The following is a 19,510-nucleotide window of genomic DNA, read 5'->3' on the forward strand; positions in this document are numbered from 1 at the left end:
CCACAGCGCCCCTCCCCCGCGACCCTGTGAGTAGAGTCATACTCACTCAAACACCAGCCACTTTTGCGCCTGCACATTGCAATTGAGGCATCATGAGTAGCCAACCCATAGCAAACACCTCCAGCAACGGCTGGGTGGTGCAAAAGTTTGGTGGCACCAGCGTGGGAAAGTTTCCCGACAAGGTATTTCTCAGTCTGGATCGTTACTATTGCTGCAAAAGCTGACTCGATGTGTGTCCTTATAGATCGCCACGGATATTGTCCGGTAAGACGGAACATTTGCGTGTGAAATGAAGGCTCCTACTGACTTTGATGCAGAGCGAGCCTCGCTAAGAACAAGGTCGTTGTCGTCTGCTCGGCAAGAAGCACGGGCAAGAAGATTGAGGGCACCACCAGTCGGTGAGTCACTCAGCGTGCCAGCCGATCCTAGCTTGTTCACTGATTTTGGAAGACTCCTGGGCGTGTACAACAAGCTCAAAGGTATCGCAGCTGCCACGAATACCGAGGAGGTTCAGAATGACCTCATGGGCCAGGCCAGAGGTCTAATTGACGACATCACTAATGACCATGTTTCTGCCGTCAAGACCTTCATCAAGAACCCAGAACTGCAGGCATCACTGGACCAAGAGATCCGGGATGAGTGCCAAGAACTGGTTGAATACATCATGGCCGCAAGGAGATTTAACCTCGAAGTGAACGCGAGATCGAAAGACAGATGCATCAGCTTCGGCGAGAAGCTCAGCTGTAGATTTATGGCCGCGTTACTGAAAGATCTGGTGAGGAAACTGCCCATTTCTGCGTCATGAGAGTGAGGCTAATTCTCTCACAGGGTGTCGCTGCAGAATATGTGGACCTCAGCGATGCGTTCCACTATGATGCCTCCTCTCGCCTGGATCAGAGCTTCTACCAAGAGGCGGCCACCGTACTGCGGAAAAAGATTTCGGCATGTGAAGACAGAGTGCCGGTCGTTACCGGGTTCTTTGGCAATGTCCCGGGCAGCCTGATTGACGGCGACATTGGCCGTGGCTACACTGACCTCTGCGCAGCCCTTTGCGCAGTCGGCCTCAAGGCGGATGAGCTGCAGGTGTGGAAGGAAGTTGACGGAATCTTCACTGCGGACCCCACCAAAGTTCCCACGGCGAGGTTGCTGCATTCCATCACCCCGTCCGAGGCGGCGGAGTTGACATTCTACGGCTCCGAAGTCATCCACCACCTCACCATGGACCAGGTCATCCACGCGTCGCCCCCTATTCCCATCCGCATCAAGAATGTCAAGAACCCGAGAGGAGTTGGAACCATTGTCATTCCCGACCCCATTCTCACGGCTGGCCACCAGATCCAGCGTTCCAAGCCCTCAGATCCTTCTCTCATTAAGAAGCCCAAGAGGCCAACAGCCGTCACCATCAAGGACAAGATCTCCGTCATCAACGTCCACTCAAACAAGCGCTCCATCTCCCATGGCTTCTTCGCGAGAGTTTTCTCCATCCTGGACAAGAACCAGATCTCGGTTGATCTCATCTCCACCAGTGAGGTGCATGTTTCCATGGCTATCCACGCCGGAAACTCAGAGGGCGGCAGCTTCGACAGGGCACGGAAGGAGCTGGAAGACTGCGGCGATGTCAGCGTTCTTCACGACATGGCTATCCTGAGTCTGGTCGGTGCGGAAATGAAGAACATGATCGGTATCGCCGGACGCATGTTCTCTACACTAGGAGAGCACAATGTCAACTTGGAGATGATTTCACAAGGTAAGCTTATCCCGAGACAGGTCTCACGATATTGTTATTGACTTTGAATCTAGGTGCCAGTGAGATCAACATCTCTTGCGTCATTGAGGCCCGGGACGCCACCCGCGCCATGAACATTCTGCACACAAATCTGTTTACTTTCCTCGATTAGACTAGTCGTGTCTTTGCATAGTCATGGAGCGAGACATGTCCTTTTGGATCAAGGTATATAGACACACTTCATTCTTGTATGGGGATATTTTGATTGGAGCACAAGTTTGCATGTTGGATTCAGGGAAAACAGACAGGAATGTAGAGCATGGTTTGGAAAATGCAAGATAACCTTGATTGACACCGATACGTCCAACTCCGATTTTTGTGTAACGGTCCCGAAGTTGGGGTTATTTCTCCATCATTCACGGATTAGCATACATCAGGAAGTGACCAATCATCCAGTATTTCTATATGGAGATGTCAGGAGATGATTATCCAGTATTATGTTATCCATGATTCGAGATCTTGCATCGCCAGCCAACACCCCAGTAACCGCACTTAGGTGAAGGTAAATATTCACCAGTCGAGGCCGAGGTAGGAGTAGTGGGGTACAGTGTTGGGCAGACTCGTCGCACACCGTACAGCCCCGCCACCAGACCCCTGCATTTCCGATAAGATAAGCAGCTAGAAGGATCCACCTTTAACACCAACCGTCCTGGATCGTCACGTCTTTCCTTGCGATCACTTCCCAACCTCAACTACACCATCAAGCAAAACGTCGACCCCTAAATCCTCAACAAGGGCATCCACCGCCGAATTTTCGACCGAACCATTTGATATACTCTGCGACATATTTAAATAAACACTCCTCACGAACCCCCCCAAAAATCGCCAAGATGCCGAAAGCAGAGGTCGGGTCGGTCAAGTACCTGAACAACAAGATGAAGATGAAGGGCCTGCAACGCCTGCGATGGTACTGTCAACCTTGTGAACGTCAAATGAGGGATGAGAATGCGTTTAAACAACATTGTCTATCCGAGTCCCACGTCCGGCAGCTCATCCTCGTGGGCGAAGACCCCAAGAAGTTCCTCAACGAATACAGCAATCAGTTCCTCCGCGACTTCCTCCAGCTCCTTCGCACCGGCCACGGCGAGAAGCAGGTCCAGATAAACCACTTTTATCAAGAGTACATTGCCAATAAGGAGCACGTCCACATGAACGCGACGAAATGGCCCAGCTTGACCGAGTTTGCGAAACACCTGGGAAGGGAGGGTATCTGCCGTGTCGAGGAGACGGATAAAGGCATTCACATCTCCTGGATCGACAACTCACCCGAGGCGCTGAAGAGACAGGAAGCACTCCGAAGGAAGGAGGCGCAGGATCGAGGAAACGAAGAGGTCGAGCAGATGATGATCCGGGAGCAAATAAAGCGTGCGCAGAAGCAGGCTGAGGCGAGGGGGGAGAAGGAGGAGAAAGACGACGAAAAAGAGAAGGGACTGCAGCGCGCTGAGGGGGAGAAGATATCGCTGTCGTTTGGGGCGAAACACAAGGCTGAGCCCTCCAAAACCGAATCCCCTGACGCGTCTGGGTCCACGACGCCTCCGGTAGCGGCAGAAAAGCCGGCGGAGAAACCTGCGGACAAGCCTTCATTAGGCGGCATTTCACTGAAGATGACGGCCAAGCCGGAGAAGAAGAACGTCTTCGCGCAAGCCAAGAAGAATGCGCTGGCTGGTGGCGCGAAGAAATCGGCTTTCGAGCAGCCCAAGAAGATGAGCGAGGCCGAGAGAATCATGAAAGAGGACATGGAAAGGATGGAAAAGAAGAGGCCGAGGGAGGGTTCCGGGTTTGGAGGGTTCTCGTTTAAGAAGCAGAAGACGGACCAACGGTGAGACGTCATGAATTCACCGCGTTTGTTTTAGGGGCGGACCGGCGTTTTGGGTTGAGGACTGCGGCATCATATCATACAACGGACAGGATATATTACAGTGCGATTTCAGATACCATTGCGAATTGATTCATCTAATGTGAGTCTTGCCTTGACTCCATGCCGACCTTCTTAAATTCCCCCTAAACGCCGAATATACCAAGTATAATGATTCCTTTTCTTTCTTTTCCCGACCCGATTACTACGTCCTTTAGTTATCAACCTCGGTCTCCGTTCCATCGCGTCTGAAAAAATCAGTCAGTATATAGTTCCACCAAATGCCCTCCGGGAATAGAGAGCAGCAGCCTCGTGCACATACGGGATGTAGCGTATCCTATACTCCTCCTCGAGCGTCGTCCGAATCTCGTCGGGGAGCTGGCCAGACACCTTGATGGCGTAGACGCCGCGGACGTAGTTGTCGAGGCGCTGCCACTTGGCGACCCAGGAGCGTCCGGGGTCCTTGAGGGAGATGAGGCCCTCAAAGACCTGGGACGTGCAGCTCTCGATCTGGTCCTGCGAGCCGGCGAGGTGGAGGAACTCTTCGCAGTTGGGGCAGCCCTCGTCGCGGAATTTCTGGGAGAGGGAACGTGACGTTAGCTGGGATGCTTTTTTTCTCATTGCGACGGAAGTCGCCATTGTCGTTTTCTCTTTTTTCGAGGTGGCTAACGTACGGAGTAGGTCAGGACGATGGAGCAGACCATGCAGGCGCGCAGGTAGCGCTGCTGGTTGGGGTTGACGTAATTATCACTCGACATCTTGGCGAATCGGCGGGTTGAGAACGGAGAGACTAGCGGGTAGGAGAGCAGATCGCGTTCGTCGTGAAGGTGTCGTCGCGCTCGAAGCTGGCTTTCTCGATAGGAAGTTGGAGGCGGTAGGCGGCTTCACTTGGGGATCCAACCACCTACCTAGTTGCATATGCATCTAAAGGGGGCGTCATGTCTTTCGACGGCGGACCCACCTCAGGGACCCTGCAGGCCTACCCACGCCGCGAATCAAAGTACATCACTCATCCTGGGGTGAAATTCTCCAAGTCGACTTACAGCACCTCATCCCATCGACACTTGCGCTTGCAAGCTTACAGCAACACTTCTTGAATCTAAAGCATATCTCATTTGGCCTTTCAACATGGCGACGCAAAGCTCAGAAATCCCAACGAGCACGCCGCGTGCGACCAGCCAAAGGTCTCACGAGCTTCTCACTTGCACCATTAAGACCCCACCATTCTCTTATGCTCAGTTGGAGCTTGTCTCCGACGCATCACGGGTTTCCGATATCACTCCCCTGGACAACTTGCAAGTGAGGTCTTATTGCAACTCCGCCCTGCGTCAGTTCCTGGGCGCCACCGGTTCCGCCATCCCCATCGATATCCTCAAAGTCGAAGACAGAGAATGCTGGCTGCGAGTACCCCGTCAAGACCTGAGCCCTTTCGCAGCGGCCATTACCGCCTGGGCGGGTGTCTCTGAACAGGGCTACCGGCGGACGCTCCGAGTGAAGCAGTGTTCCGACTATCTAGGAGCTATGGTTGGTGCAAACGGCCAGGACAAGCTCTGGACGTCTTGAACATGATGGAGGGGGTTAAGCCACACGCCCAAGCGTCAAATTATTCTAGACTTCGGGTATGGTTATCGATTGCAGACAAAAACTCCGTTTATCCGCATGGCCAAATCCCACGCTTCCAGCCTGCCCCCTATATGCGCCGATCACATGCACCGTTTATGCAGCGGATGCAGATATACCACATTGTATCCCCGGAACGACCGTCCGTTTTACGTCAATTACATCAGAGACGACATGAGAGAGCTCTGGGCGTATGCCTGGAAGACAGTCAGCGGCGAACCAAGCAGGGGTGTTGCGCAATGCTTACCATGGGCTTGATATCCGGGTGAGGTACGGCATCAAACTGGTTGAACTGTAACTTGTAGTCGGGGCCAATGTTGATATAGGCTCCCCGGTTCTCGGTGGAATCGCAGTATTTGGGGGCGGAGAAGACTGTAACGATTAGCCTCGAATGCACTTCATTAGATACCAAAAGAACTCACCAGTAATGCAACGTCCGTCGTGCTGCACCTCGTATCCGTCCATGCGGACTTCGTGACTGCGAATGACCGCCTCGAGACCGTTGTTCTCGCAGAACTGCTTCGTAACGTCGGGTCCGAATTGCATGCCAACGCCACGCTTGCTCGGGCCACGGCCAGGCTCGTCCTGAGGATCCGTCCACAGCATCTCCATCATGAGACCGGACTGGCCAGGCTGGCGCTGGGCGTGCCTGTCGAGCTTGCGGATATCGTCCAAAGTTACCTTGTCGTCCGAGAACAAACCACCGTGCAGGACAAGGTACTTGGTTCCGATCAGGGTGGCGAGGGGCAGGGCTGAGAAACTCTCGGAGAACAGCTTGAAGATTCTGCGATTGTCAATGAGTGCGACTCATAAGAAGTAACGAAAAGCACATACCTCTCGTTGTATTTAGCCTTGCACTCTCCCTCAAAGCCGTACACTCGGTTCATGTCGTCTGTCTCGTGGTTGCCACGGTTCAGGAAGAAACCCTTGGGTCTCAGCCACTTGTAAGCGTAAAGCAGGAGAGCAATCTCGGTTGACCAAGATCCACGGTCGACGAAGTCACCGTTAAATAGGTAGTAGTGCTTGTCGTTCGGTGTTCCGTTCAAGCGGAACAGTTCCATCAAATCGAAGTACTGGCCTACACATGGGTTAGCCCGAAGCGCATCAGCACTGTGGTAAGATAATTTACCGTGAGTGTCACCGCAGACGGTAAGCTGAACACCCTCAGGAACCTCCATCTCCACCATGGTGGGCTCATCATAGACGAGCTTCTTGACGGCCAGAATGATCTGGTAAACGTATTTCCTGTGGATCTTCTTGCCAGTCTTGAACCTCTCCGTCATGTCGTCAATGAACTCCTGCGTCATCTCGCTTCCCAATCTGACACCATCATAGTCTGCCTCGACGTTGATAGAATCAACGTCAAGACCCTCCGCAGCCGACGGCTCGTCGCCCACTTCAATGGCAGCATAGAAATCCAACTTGCGCACAATCTTTTTGCACTCATCCAACTTGAGCTTGGCATCCTTGTTATTCGGGTCGAGCTTTATGCATTCCTTGAAGTCTACGAGGGCGTCCTTGGGCCTGAGAATGGCTGTGTGTGCGAGACCTCGACGGAAGTATGCCTAAAGCGACGGGACGTCAGCATCGGGCTGTTCATACCGGGTGCCTGCTGGCAAGAGGCACGAACCTTGACAAACTTGGGGTTCAACTCGATCGCTTTCGTACAATCCGCAATGGCATATCCGTAAGCTTCGGACTTGAGGTTTGCCTGCACCGGGACGAGAAATGGTCAGTCACACGAGCAACTTCAAGATGCAGGGCCTGTCGCAAAGGGAGGGGGCGGGGCAAACCTGGGCGCGGTTCGTGAAGAATGTGGGCTCCTTGTCGTTCAACTCGATGGCTTTGGTGTAAAACTCAATGGCAGTGGGCCAATCGTGGGCAGAAAACGCCTTGTTGCCCTGGTTCTTGAAGGCCACGGCCTGCTCCTCCGGAATCGACATGGCGGCAATAACAGCGCAGACTTGGTGCAAATGGTAAAGCAAGTGTGGGGTAGTTTATCGTGGCGAAGAGGCCTCGAGACTCTCTGAACCTGTCGCCCGCGGACTGTTGGGTGTAGAGTGCGGTTTTCGAGTGCGACACCGAGTTCGACACACACAACGAGAATGGGAGAGAGGGAAAAGGGTCGTATATCGGCGAAGTTTTCGGCCTGCGGAAGCTCTTAGAAGGTTGAAGTTCCGGGGGACCAAGTCAAAAAGCTTCCTTTCGCGACGGTTCGGCCCTTAAACCCTCTTCGGAGCTAAGGTAACAGAAACAGTGCGCTACAACGCTGTGTTACTGCACCAAGCGATACGCTGAGCGCAACTGCGGGGCAGCTTTCAGTTGCCACTTCAGGATCTCGACAGGGGTTCAGGAGGGCCAGCTCCGGGCCTAGCCCCTCCATTACCCTCAGCTTCCCAGTTGGCAGTTGCCACTGAAAAGCACGGGCATGGATTTGGACGGCTTTAGCGGGTGACGCCTCGGTAGCTGCATACGTACCTTCGAAACCTTCCAGGGTCCCTAATCAGGCTTATCTTTTATCGGCTCCACGTCATTTCAGGCCTGAATGCGAGCGCGCCAGTGTTATCCTGCGAACTTCGCTGACTTGCGACACGACAGCCTCTGCATGGCACTTTTTCACCACCCACGGTCTGTCGAGACACCCGAAGTCGGCGCGCTCGCCTAGCAACAACCGGACGTCACGATGGAGCCTCCAAGCCAACAGTCCAACGCGCTGGTGCGAAAGCGCACTGACACCGACCTCATGCCACCACCGCCGCCCGCGAAGAAGATCAAGAGGCCCAAGAAGGTCATAGACGAAGATACATATACCGATGCCCTCTCGAAAATTATCGCGCGGGACTTCTTTCCTGGGCTTTTGGAATCGGAAACTCAGCAGGAATACCTCGACGCCCTCGAATCGAAGGACGCAGTATGGATCTCGAGCGCTGGACAAAGGCTACAGCGCGTGATGACCCCAGGAAGGCAGAGGGTGAAGAGACCGCCCATGTTCGAGAATGGAGGGCGCACACCGTCAGCGTACGGCGCGGATACACCAGCATCGGTCGCGCCAACAGTCGTTGAGGAGCAGAAGCCCGTTGTGGATACCAACTTGAGCCTAGCCAACTTCCAGGCCAAGTACACCAGTGAGGATAACGAGAGCTTCTACAAGCTCATGGACAAGCAAAGTCAGAAGAAAGCGGAGAAGTATGCATGGCTCTGGCATGGGAACAAGCTGCCATCGAAACAGATGATCAAGCAAGCCGAAGTGGAGGAGAAGCTGGCTCAGAACGGCCGCTTGATCGACGACGGGTTTATCAAAAGAGACAGGCTGGCAATCAAGGATGCCGATGATAGGCCAGCCAGGCCGGATAGCTGGAACGCTAACCCGAAGAACAACCTCATGTTTGGGCCGGACGGTGTTGAGGACAAATACGAGAGCCCTGCTCAAAGGGCCGAGGCGACTTCGATGATGGCTCCAAAATCGATCAACTACCAGAACACAAGGATCCCCCAGCCCGCGATTGTCGAAAGGCCACCGTCTCCAACAATGTCTGCGGTGAGAGACGCCATCGCGGGTAGGCCGCGAAAGGACGATCAAGCTTCGAGCGCGGTGGGAGGTGGAGAAACGCCAAGAGTGAATGGCTACGCCTTCGTTGATGACGCCGATGATGAAGAAGAGGTTCTTCCAGCACCAATCATTAACTTAGGCCCTGGTGATGCGACTCCCAACCCTTTTAAATTACAGGAGCAAGGCAAGAGAGAAAGTCTGCATCATCGGCTGGTTGAGAGGGCAGCGCAATCCAAGAGAGAGTCGGTAAAGAATGGATTGACCGGAAAGCTAGAGAGGACCCCAGTGCCAAAGTTTCCATCTAGCCCGAGGGTCTCTGGAGGACTGACGCCTGCCGCTCAAAGACTATGGAGTAAGATCGGAAGTCCCAGACGGGGAGGCCCCAGCGGCTCGACTCCGAAAGCGACGCCGCTAAGGGCACGAGGCTCGCTATTGAAAGGTGGCTCCAAGGTCCCTCAGTGAAATTCGGTAGAATGAAACTTAATGAATAACGACCAAATGGAATAGGGATAGAGCAAGGATAGATACCACATCAGAAGAGAGCGCTGTACAGCATGAGGCGGCTTAGCAATAATCATTCTTTGCAACGCATCAAACATGGTTAGGTTTAGTAGATTATTAGTTCAACAACCCCCAAACGAATCTCAAGATAACAATAGCAATCTGCAAGACTCGGGCCTGATAATCCACGTTCGGATCAAGGACTTACACGACTGGCAGTACCGTGTGGCGCCCCATTAGTCCGATATATCGGATATGCGCATTTATGGTTCCAAGCCACGCTTGTTGCATGTAGCCATCACTCAAGTTTTCTCGATTTATGACGATAACGACTTAGTCCCGGAGCTTCCAGGGAGACGTGCAGTCATTTTCCGGTCGAAAATCGTGCAATGACATGCGCGTGAGACAGTTGAGAGTTGCCGCTCAGATGAGATTCGCCGATTTTGCTGTCGATCTGGCAGCGGTGCTGAGTGCATCGCGCTCAGTCGCATCCAAGCATGTCGCCCTAAGAGGTCGGCAGCTTGAGAGCTTCAGCAAAGCTTCCAGCTTAACACGCCGAGCTCCAGTAGCACCGGAAAACACACGAGCAGACACTGCCGATGAGAGCACATCACCAACGGCTTCACAAGAAGCACAGCCATCAACAACAGAGGCACCACCAGTGCAGCCGGAACCGACACCAAAAGTCACTCATGTCCCTCACGCATCTCCAAACCATTTTCAGTCCAAGCCCAGCCACGGATCCGTCACCAAGCCAGATTCCGGTTCGGTTCTTTCTCAACTAAGGCAATCAAACCCTTCCGGCTTCCCGTGGTCTGATGCGTCGCCGTCGGCGGCAAAGCCCAAAGATGACAGCTACACGAGCAAGGGCATGACACCAGCATATGGCGCTCCCGTCTCTGAAGAGCTTGATGACGTTCCACCAGATGTCAACATCAACATTTTCCACGGCAACCGTGCTGCTAGTATGATAGGAAAGAAGGATGAAAAGCAGGTGGATCAACTGTTTGGCGCTCGAAAGAAGCTCAAGCCGGTTGGTCTTCCTGAGTTTGTTGTTCACTCCAAGCCAGCGGCGAAGGCGCCGGAGAAGAGTCCACCAGCCGTCAAAGCCGCCCCAGAGCCCACGCCGGCTGCACCTCAGGACGGTAAACCGAGTACAGAAACACCCGCAACGGCGGCTCCTGTTAGCTCGGAAAGCGAGCCAGTCCATAAAGCCTCTTCAATCGAAACGCAAAAAGAAGAGCCGCCAGTCGAGGACGTGCTTGGTGCAGCGGTCGACCAGTCCTCATCCCCAGCCCCAACACCAGCATATGTTCTTAGAGAATCCAAAGTTCCCGCCACCCGGATTAGCAGACTTTGGAACTATGGCGGTCTGGCTGCTGGCATGATGGGAGGCGCCATCACGGAGAGCATCGGCAGGGCCTTTGGCGGCAAGAGCGAGGGCTCGGTATTGCTTAGCGCCGGCAATATGGAGAGACTGGTGTCTAAGCTGTCCAGAATGAGAGGCGCTGCGCTTAAAATGGGTCAGATGATGAGCTTCCAGGACTCCAAGATGCTTCCGGGACCAATCCAGGAGGTGCTACAAAGAGTGCAAGACCGCGCTGACTATATGCCTTCATACCAGAGAGATAAGGTCCTTGTAGCGAACTTGGGTGCTGAATGGCGGGAACTATTTGAAGAGTTTGAGGAGAAGCCAATCGCTGCCGCGTCCATCGGCCAGGTCCATCGCGCTACGCTGAAGAATGGTAGAAAAGTGGCTGTGAAGATCCAATTCCCCGGCGTTGCTGACTCCATCAACTCGGACCTCGACAATCTCGGCATTCTGCTGAATGCCACCAAGCTTTTGCCCAAGGGCTTATATCTCAACAAGACCATCGACAACGCACGACTCGAGCTTGGCTGGGAGTGCGACTATGAGAGAGAAGCCCAGTGTCTCATCAAGTACAAGGAGTTGCTCGCCGGGGAAGAGGGCACTTTCCTCGTGCCCGATGTTCACCTGAAAGCTTCTGGAAAGAATGTCCTGACGATGGACTGGATGGACGGCGTTGGAGTTACGAGGGTCACGTCGTTTACCCAGGACCAGCGTGATTGGATCGGCACTCAGATCCTCCGCCTCTGCTTAAGGGAAATCACCGAGTTCAAGTTCATGCAAACCGACCCGAACTGGACAAACTTCCTCTACAACGCTAAGACGAACAAGCTCGAGCTGCTCGATTTTGGCGCGTCGAGGGAGTATCCAGATGAGTTCGTCGTGCAGTATGTTCAGCTTCTTGCGGCGGCCTCAAGATCTGACCACCAGGGCGTCAAGGAGCTCTCAGAGAGTCTTGGATATCTGACTGGCCATGAAAGCAAGACAATGGTGGATGCTCACGTCAAGTCGGTGCTGACGCTCGCCGAGCCGTTTCTCGCCTCGGCGCCTGAGGTCTACGACTTTAAGGACCAAACCATCACCGAGCGCGTTAAGGCCCTCATCCCCGTCATGCTGCGCGAGCGACTGGCGCCACCGCCCGAGGAGACATATAGCTTGCACCGCAAGTTGAGCGGTGCCTTCCTGCTTTGTGCCAGACTCGGTAGCAAGGTTAGATGCCGAGAAATGTTTGAGGAGAGCTTGAAGAAGAACGGTTACACCGTCTGAGGTTGAGACGGTTGGTTCGCTTGTATCATTTGTATCATCACTGTAACAACATGTTAGAGAGACTACATGATGCGGTCAAAAGAAGACAGAAAAAGGCCGCAAAGCAGAAAGCACACACAGGCCATGTAATTCTCGATAGACCACGCTAATGCACCGTCCCTCCCTATCGAGGTCGCCTCTCCAACTTGTCCAGCTCCTTTCTCTCCTTTGCGACGACCTTCTTGCGCTTCCTCTCGATTGACTTGTCAACCTGCCTCTTCTTCATATTCGAGAATTGGTCCACGAGCAGCCTCTTCTTCTGCTCCGCCTTCTTCAGGTAGAAAGGCTGCTTGCCCTGCTTCACCAGCTCCTTTTCGCGACGCTTGTGCTCCTGCATCAGCTCCTGCTCCCTGTCCTTGCGTTGCCGCGCCTTCATCTTGGACTCCATCGATAACAAAAGCCGCTTCATCTCCTCCTTCTTCGCCGCATCCTTCGTCTTCTTGATCTCCGCGCGCAGCTGCTTCATCTCGTCGGCGCGGTACTCGTCCAGGAACGCATACGCCTTCCTGGCCTTGGCCTCGTCGACGGGGCCGCTGAGCGGGTCGAAGCGCGGGTCGCGCACCTCCATCTTGGGCACGGCGATGACCTCGCGCTTGCGGGAGACCTGTCTCTTGCTGGACATTTCCATGGGCGCGTGCTTGCTCGTGCGCTTGGCGAGGTCGGCGGCCGACTTGGGTTTTCTGCCATTTCCGGCCTCCTCGGGGCCGGAATCGGAGTCGGAGTCCTGTTCTGAGGGTTCAGCGGCGGCGCCGCGTTTGCGACGTCCCGCTGGCATGGAAGCTTGGGCTTTGGCGAGTGCGCCGAATGAGACTGATGAGATGTCGATGGTGGGTTTCTTTGGCGGTGGCGACCCATCAGACTGTGGTAATGTTAGCATCGAGTCTCGGTTTCATCAAAGGTGTGAGATTTACCTCCTCCTCATCGTCCATCTCGTCCTCATCCTCTTCGTCCTCGATCATCTCATCACCCTCCACACCCATCTCCTCAGGCTCGCTGCTGAAAGTCTCCTCGATTTCCGGCTCCTCCTCCTGCTCTCTTCTCGGCCTCACCCGGCGCTGAAGCCCACCAAATCCTTGTTTTCTCTTTCCGGAAAGCATTTTGTGACGTACTGATACTTTTTTGCTGAGAAGCTGTGAGAAGCAATCTGAGGAATCACATGGGGGAAGTCTACAGCACTGGCGAAAATTTTAGTGGGTCAACATGAGCATGAACCGTAGATAAGAATATTCTTATCGATTAGATAAGGAATACATGGAGAGAACAATTTCTCTCAACGGGCATCCAAACTCACATCGCACGTACATAGCACACCACATCCACTCTTGCTAACAGCCGTAACGAACTAATCGATAGTTGCTATCTGAATAATTTTTCAGTACAAGCCAAGTTTCTTTTTGCTCACACAGAGCCAATTAGAGACAACAACTTTCACCCCGCGACCTTAGACCCGCCCATGCGCCCCTCCATCTTAAACGTCTACCCCAGATCTTTCCGGCTTGCCTTCCGCCAGCCGTACGCGACTTTGGGCACAACCAGAGAGGTTCTCGCGAGGCAACGCAACCGCCACGACGCGCGCGATCCTCAATTTGGAGGTAGAGTACCTTCATATCCAGACGCGCAACCCCTTCACCCCTTCAAAGTCTACGCAATGGACATGCCCAACATGCAATGGTGGGCCAAGCCCGCCCCGACCATCACCGGAGCTCCCGCACAAACACCTGGCGGAAGCTTCACGATACCCGGCCTCGGAAACAACACACAAAACGGCTCCTTCCCCTTCCCTCAAGCCGCACCAGCTTCTCAGGCCGCGCCCGGCGGCGCAAGCCAGCAGCCCACTCCCCCCAAGGGTCCCCGCGCAAAGTAAGCGATCACCATCTCCATCGCATTTGTCCAAGCTAACCTTTGAACCCCAGGGCCATGAACGACCGCGATAAGATCGTAGCCCCTTCACTCGCCTCAGGCGGCGTCCCCGACCCGACCGCAGAATACCTCCAACGCGCCTCCATCCTACCGACCCTCCTCCCGACCCCGAAGCCTATCCTCGTGGTCATGGACCTCAACGGCACCCTCCTCTACCGCCCCAACCGGCGCAACGCAACCTCCTTCGTCGAGCGCCCGTACGCCAAGCGCTTCCTGCAATACTGCCTCGACACCTTCCACGTGGTCATCTGGTCGTCCGCCCGTCCGCAGAACGTCCAGTCCATGTGCGACCAGCTCCTCCTCGGCCCGCCCATCCCGGGCGGCAGAGACCGGGGTGAGATCCACCGCCGCGTGCTGGCCATTTGGGGCCGCGACCGCTTCGGTCTCTCGAAGGCCGACTACAACCTCCGCGTGCAGGTGTACAAGCGGCTGCAGAAGGTGTGGGACGACCCCCGCGTCAAGTCGTCGCACCCGGACGCCGAGTACGGCGGCTGCTGGGACCAGAGCAACACCGTGCTCATTGACGACTCCCTCGAGAAGGCGCGCAGCGAGCCGTACAACCTGCTTCGCATCCCCGAGTTCTTCGGTAACGACGCGGAGCCGGGCTTGGTTGTCCCGCAGGTTCACGACTACCTCAACTCGCTCTGCTATCAGTCGGATATCAGCAGCTACATGCGCACAAACCCATTTCAGATGAAGGAGGACTACAAGTTGGAACCGCCCGAGGAGAAGTAGTTGCGTTCCTGGGTTAGATTGGCACTTTGCAGATAGAAAGGTGCCAGGCGTGTGCAGCCGGAGTAGGCAATTGGCAGGGTGGGATACGGCCTTCATAGCATCGAGATACCCCTAGTCTTCATAGACATTGGAATGGAATAGACAATTAGTCAAGTCACTTTCGGTCACGGCCGCCGTTGGGAAAACGTATTTTTGGTTTGATCATCAGGAATGTCCTGCATCTATTGCCTAGTCCTAGTGACTCGGCACACAACATCTGGCATTACGCGCAAGATATCTCTTCTCGGGTCCATAACATCGTCTACACACCACCTTGCCTAGTCGTAAACTCATTTCATCTCTGCCATAAGCCGTGAATGTCGGATCTCCCCCTAACAAATAAGTGACGCGCTTATTTGAAGACCTTGCCGTCGGCAACGGGGTACTCCTTGCCGTTGTGGGTGATGGGCTTCTCCCAGCCCCAAGAGTCGGAGACGTACTGCTTGTCCTCGGCCTTGGTGGGGTCGAGCTTCTCGAAGTCGTAGCTCTCGTAGTCGGGAGCGACGTCGAAAGCGGGCTTGTAGTCCTGGCCACGGATGACAAAGGCTCCCTCAATAACGGAGTCGTTGTTGGCGCCGTAGACGGCAGCGCATCCGAAGATGAACTTGCGGGAACCCTCAAGACGGTTGTTGAAGCCGCCAATCAGGTTGTTGGACATGAAGGTCATGGTGAGCTCGTCGTTGTACTTGTACTTGACCTTCCAGAGGGAGAACTCCTCGAAGTTGGCGTTGGACCAGAACCAGTTCATGGCCTCCTCGTGGTTCTTGATGTTAGAGTACTGACGCTTCCACTCCTCGAGGTCGAAGGTGGCGCGGGGGAGCTCAGCAAGGGGGTGCTTGGGCTTGGGGGCGGCAGGGGCCTCCTCAGTAGCGGGGGCAGCGGGCTTGGGGGCCTCCTTCTTGGCCTCCTTCTTGGGCTGCTCGGGCTTCTTGGGGGGGACGTTGGTGAGCTTGGGAGTCTCGAGGTACTCCTGCTTCTCGGAAACGGCAGTCCAGATGTCCTGGTTGATGATGGTGTCGTACCAACGGGTGACGTTGGGGTTCTCCTGGCGCCACTGCTTGTCGAAGAAGAACTCGAAGCCACGGGCAATGATGCCAGCGGCGAAGAGGTCGGCAAGGGTGATGCGCTCGCCAACGAGGTAGGTGTTGCTGAGGAGGTGCTCCTCGACGACCTTGACGGCCTTGAGGGCGACCTTGGAGGAGTCCTCGACGGCCTTCTTGTTGTAGGCGTCCTTGCCGAGGAGGGGGCGGTACCAAGCACCCATGGGGGGGAGGACCTCAGAGTTGAAGTAGGACATCCACTTCAGGATGGAAGCGTAACTGCAGGCCGGTCGGTTAGCTCCGTGCTCTCAAGGTCGGTGGGTGTCAGACTGTGACTCACTCCTGCTTGGTCTTGCCGAGAAGGGTAGTCTTCTCGTTCTGGGAGGTGACTGTGGCCGGGTTAGCTGATGTGTCCCGGCGCGCGGTTTCCAAGCATTGCGAAGGAAGATGGCAAGATCAGAAATTAGAACTCTATCCACACGGTGGTTCGGACAGGGATAACTGTAAAATTTGTGCTTATTCGTCATTTCGGAGGGGTGAGGGCTGTGGTGTTTGTGGCGCGAGAAGAATCGGCGCCCAACAAAGGACTGGGCTTATGTGACTCAGGGCGAACGTACTGTAGATGGCGATGGCGATGCACTCAGAGAGAGGGTAGCCATCCTCGCCCAGGAAGGCAGGGACCTTGCCGAGCTTGTTGGCCTTGAGGTGCTCGATGGAAGGCTTGGTGGTGTCGGCCTCGATGTACTCAAGGTCGACATTGTTGGCCTTCGCGACGGCGCGGATGGCCGCGGTGCGGGGGTTGGCCTGGAGGGGCGACAAGTCAGCTTCGAGAATCCTCAGAGATCGCAAAGTCGAACAGGAAATCAAGAAGCAATTGGTGATTGCTTACCGGGTAGGTGAAGAGCTTGCCGAACGCCATCTTGTTCCAGTTGAGCGACTGAGATGGAAGGGTATCAAGAGTGTGTGAGGTGATGGACTGGAGAGGAGAAAGGAAAAAGTTCAACTTCCCCCGCTGCTGAAGGACTGCAATTTTTTTGAATGAGACGGCAATTTCGAGGCCAGTGCCCCGCCGTGGCCACCCAACCCCTCCTCGCCCGAAAGCTCCAGGGCAGTCGCTGTGGCTTGAGTGAGGGGTATCACTGTAGACGAGGCAACGGAAGGTCTGTGCGCACCACAAAAGTGGCTGACCATCGTGGCTGATGTCGAAAAACGGTCCGATATTCTCCCGCCGAACCGCCGACAGGAAATTCTAGCTTTTGAGGTTGGTATCACGAAGAAATTCGCGACATCGCGACGACCGCCCAACCGACGAGGGCGCTGATCGAAGTCCCAACAACATGTCGACCATACGCCACGGGCTGCGGCAGACGCTCTGCCTGCGCCAGACGGCGAAAAGCCAGCATGCGAAGCTGCAATGGCAACGACCGAGCATTCAGGTCGGCATCAAGTCCATGTCGACCTCGACACCTATCGAACCACCGAAAAAGCCCCCGGGAAACGCGCTTCCAGACCTCACAGCCCTCCCGCCAGGCTTCGATATAGAAAAGCTCACCAAGAGCAAACTCGCTAAGCCGCTAGAAGACCCATTCCCGGGCATGGTCCACGCCCGCGCCGTACCCGTCTCTCCGTCCTACTTCTCCAGGGAGCCTCACTTCAACGACTCCTTCATCAAGTTCTCTCACCTCATGGAGAAGTACCAACACCTTCCGCTCTCGCCACCGGACATGGTTCCCCGACAGCTGTGGAGGACGCTCAAGGGATACCGCACGATGCACGGAGAGCCGGTCAAGGCAAAGCCCTACAGCCAGCTTCTGGCCATGATCAAGCACCTGCACGCCATCATCCCCAAGCTGATGCCCGAGGACGTCAAACATGCCCTGGAGGGGTTCAAGAGAGATATCGACCCGTTCAAGAACGTGGCCAAGGTCAAGCCCCTCGATAAACACGGACGTGCGCTGGGAATCGGTCGGAGAAAGACGTCTAGCGCTCGTGCCTGGGTTGTTGAGGGCACCGGAGAGGTCCTGGTCAACGGTAAGCCTCTGAACGAGATCTTTGGCAGGATTCACGACCGCGAGAGTGCCATCTGGGCACTGCGAAGCACAGCAAGGACGGACAAGTACAACGTATGGGCGCTGGTGGACGGTGGTGGCGTCACAGGCCAGGCCGAAGCCCTGACTTTAGCAATCGCCAAGGCGATGTTGGTTCATGAGCCCGACTTGAGGAGGTCGTTGAGAAAGGGTAAGTGGACATTCCCAGGCTCGGCAGCCTCTTGTCGAAGGGACATATCGCTAATCTATCTGCATGGGCAGCTGGCTGCATCACGCGCGACGCGAGAAGGGTGGAAAGAAAGAAGCATGGCCACCTCAAGGCCAGAAAGTCGCCTACCTGGGTCAAGAGATAGAAGCGTTTCTGGCCATGCTGGGGGCAATCAGTCACCCGCGCCAAACACCTTCTTGTTGTACTACCACCCTCGTGTATTCATAGAAAAAAGGCAGCTCGAACAATGCCAGCCTATGATGTTCACTAGCCCGGCAGCCTCGAGATGAGATCGGGAAGGCGTCTAGCGTGACAAGCTATTGTGTCGTGATAAGGGAGCGCATACCGGCCTTCGGTAATGACGAAGCAGGCTGGCCTTGTACCTCTTGCTAGCGCAATCATACCCCTGGGAACGCGGTGGACTAGGCATCGTCCTTCACTCGGTGATTCCGGAGGCTCAGCGGTGCTAATATCAGAGAGGATGGCGAGAGATAAACATTCATGAACGTTCAGATTCAGGGCGCAGCAGACTGTTCGCGTCGCGGCCTTACTGTATCAACCACATGGAAGTAGAGAGTTGCACTTGTTGTCCACGTCGGAGGAAAGCCCAAACCATCAAACCCGGACCATGCAGTTCGCGGAGAAGCAACGTGGTGTCTCCAAACTCGAGCATCCCGTCCTAGTTGCGGCCAAGCAACAGAGCCACATGGCACCACAATGCGTGATTGTCGCGTGGGCGAGTGTCGATTCAGGAACCAGATAGCACGTTACTGGGCTTTGACCGAATTGGAACAAATCCCGTCATGAATAGGTGCAGATCACGACGACAAGGAGTCTCTGGGTGGTGATACGGATGCTTCTCCGGCAAATTGTATGCGTGGTCGAATCAGCGATATCGACAATGGCGACAACCGTGTAGCCATGTCGTCTGGCTGACACGGCTCATTTAACTAGTGCGTGCAGTGACCACATTTGACGGTTAGCGGAGCGGCCGTCAATGGAGTTTGGCGCGCATTGAAACCGGGTCTTGGAGGGAATGAAGGCAGCTTTCGTGTGTCATTATCAGGCCAGAATCATAGGCCACCGGATGGCACCTGTGTAGAGCTGCGGGCGGAATGGAAGATGCGAACAATATTAAAAAGAGTCCGTGAGCATGCGCGTCGACACCTCTGGCGTTGAGGACTCAAGCCCGATGGTGACGCCCCCATCGCCAGCGTTGCAGAAACGCGTCCGGCGAGGGCCTTGTTTCAATTTCCCACACAAGGTAACCCCTAAAAGGAGACGACAGCGAGGGCACAGACATTTGCACCGGTGCTGCCCACCGAAGGTTTCTAGAAGCATGGAACGACTGAATCGAAGGTTCGTGGAGTTGGTTTCACCCCTTGCGTCCGTTTTTTCTCGTGACGGGATTTTAGTCCCGTCGGCCATTTATTCGGACGGTGGGCAGCACGACTCGACTGGTTTCACCGGATCGGGGATGGCGGCGACGAATTTCGAGCAGATCTTGTTCTGGTTGCGTGGTGGGGATTGCTGA

The 19,510-nt window shown here is 54.9% G+C and overlaps 11 protein-coding genes across 11 annotated transcripts; 7 read left to right on the forward strand and 4 right to left on the reverse strand.

Annotated features, from left to right (window-relative positions):
- Window positions 1–92: 92 nt before the first annotated feature.
- On the forward strand, window positions 93–1,898 carry FUB3 (Aspartate kinase FUB3; the record flags this gene model as incomplete). Its single annotated transcript, XM_037320113.1, has 6 exons — window positions 93–182; window positions 245–264; window positions 318–398; window positions 451–775; window positions 829–1,747; window positions 1,801–1,898. The coding sequence occupies 6 exons, from the start codon at window positions 93–95 to the stop codon at window positions 1,896–1,898; spliced, it is 1,533 nt and encodes a 510-aa protein (XP_037181134.1).
- Window positions 1,899–2,616: 718 nt separating this feature from the next.
- CGCA056_v004859 (KIN17-like protein) lies at window positions 2,617–3,609 on the forward strand (the record flags this gene model as incomplete). The annotated part of the gene is made up of 1 exon (XM_037320114.1): window positions 2,617–3,609. One exon carries the CDS (start codon window positions 2,617–2,619, stop codon window positions 3,607–3,609), a length of 993 nt encoding a protein of 330 aa, XP_037181135.1.
- Window positions 3,610–3,855: 246 nt separating this feature from the next.
- Window positions 3,856–4,399, reverse strand: trf-2 (Transcription elongation factor spt4; the record flags this gene model as incomplete). Its single annotated transcript, XM_037320115.1, has 3 exons — window positions 3,856–3,889; window positions 3,964–4,217; window positions 4,316–4,399. 3 exons carry the CDS (start codon window positions 4,397–4,399, stop codon window positions 3,856–3,858), a joined length of 372 nt encoding a protein of 123 aa, XP_037180931.1.
- Window positions 4,400–4,769: 370 nt separating this feature from the next.
- On the forward strand, window positions 4,770–5,204 carry CGCA056_v004861 (uncharacterized protein; the record flags this gene model as incomplete). Its single annotated transcript, XM_037320116.1, has 1 exon — window positions 4,770–5,204. The coding sequence occupies one exon, from the start codon at window positions 4,770–4,772 to the stop codon at window positions 5,202–5,204; it is 435 nt and encodes a 144-aa protein (XP_037182166.1).
- A 215-nt stretch (window positions 5,205–5,419) lies between these two features.
- ppt1 (Serine/threonine-protein phosphatase T) lies at window positions 5,420–7,204 on the reverse strand (the record flags this gene model as incomplete). The annotated part of the gene is made up of 7 exons (XM_037320117.1): window positions 5,420–5,458; window positions 5,509–5,633; window positions 5,684–6,045; window positions 6,096–6,339; window positions 6,391–6,826; window positions 6,892–6,972; window positions 7,055–7,204. The coding sequence occupies 7 exons, from the start codon at window positions 7,202–7,204 to the stop codon at window positions 5,420–5,422; spliced, it is 1,437 nt and encodes a 478-aa protein (XP_037182168.1).
- A 740-nt stretch (window positions 7,205–7,944) lies between these two features.
- Window positions 7,945–9,273, forward strand: CGCA056_v004863 (Splicing factor ESS-2-like protein; the record flags this gene model as incomplete). Its single annotated transcript, XM_037320118.1, has 1 exon — window positions 7,945–9,273. One exon carries the CDS (start codon window positions 7,945–7,947, stop codon window positions 9,271–9,273), a length of 1,329 nt encoding a protein of 442 aa, XP_037182167.1.
- Window positions 9,274–9,739: 466 nt separating this feature from the next.
- Window positions 9,740–11,947, forward strand: CGCA056_v004864 (Protein ABC1-like protein; the record flags this gene model as incomplete). The annotated part of the gene is made up of 1 exon (XM_037320119.1): window positions 9,740–11,947. The coding sequence occupies one exon, from the start codon at window positions 9,740–9,742 to the stop codon at window positions 11,945–11,947; it is 2,208 nt and encodes a 735-aa protein (XP_037182164.1).
- Window positions 11,948–12,110: 163 nt separating this feature from the next.
- On the reverse strand, window positions 12,111–13,083 carry RRP36 (rRNA biogenesis protein RRP36; the record flags this gene model as incomplete). Its single annotated transcript, XM_037320120.1, has 2 exons — window positions 12,111–12,845; window positions 12,898–13,083. The coding sequence occupies 2 exons, from the start codon at window positions 13,081–13,083 to the stop codon at window positions 12,111–12,113; spliced, it is 921 nt and encodes a 306-aa protein (XP_037182163.1).
- A 551-nt stretch (window positions 13,084–13,634) lies between these two features.
- Window positions 13,635–14,641, forward strand: CGCA056_v004866 (putative FCP1-like proteiny domain-containing protein; the record flags this gene model as incomplete). Its single annotated transcript, XM_037320121.1, has 2 exons — window positions 13,635–13,846; window positions 13,900–14,641. The coding sequence occupies 2 exons, from the start codon at window positions 13,635–13,637 to the stop codon at window positions 14,639–14,641; spliced, it is 954 nt and encodes a 317-aa protein (XP_037180930.1).
- Window positions 14,642–15,032: 391 nt separating this feature from the next.
- Window positions 15,033–16,639, reverse strand: CAM1 (Elongation factor 1-gamma 1; the record flags this gene model as incomplete). Its single annotated transcript, XM_037320122.1, has 4 exons — window positions 15,033–15,999; window positions 16,061–16,109; window positions 16,338–16,524; window positions 16,610–16,639. 4 exons carry the CDS (start codon window positions 16,637–16,639, stop codon window positions 15,033–15,035), a joined length of 1,233 nt encoding a protein of 410 aa, XP_037182165.1.
- A 418-nt stretch (window positions 16,640–17,057) lies between these two features.
- Window positions 17,058–18,121, forward strand: CGCA056_v004868 (37S ribosomal protein S9; the record flags this gene model as incomplete). Its single annotated transcript, XM_037320123.1, has 2 exons — window positions 17,058–17,958; window positions 18,030–18,121. The coding sequence occupies 2 exons, from the start codon at window positions 17,058–17,060 to the stop codon at window positions 18,119–18,121; spliced, it is 993 nt and encodes a 330-aa protein (XP_037182171.1).
- Window positions 18,122–19,510: the final 1,389 nt, after the last annotated feature.

Source organism: Colletotrichum aenigma (genome assembly GCF_013390185.1).
Source record: "Colletotrichum aenigma strain Cg56 chromosome Unknown KSG_Cg56_contig03, whole genome shotgun sequence".
In the NCBI taxonomy this organism is placed as follows: domain Eukaryota; kingdom Fungi; phylum Ascomycota; class Sordariomycetes; order Glomerellales; family Glomerellaceae; genus Colletotrichum; species Colletotrichum aenigma.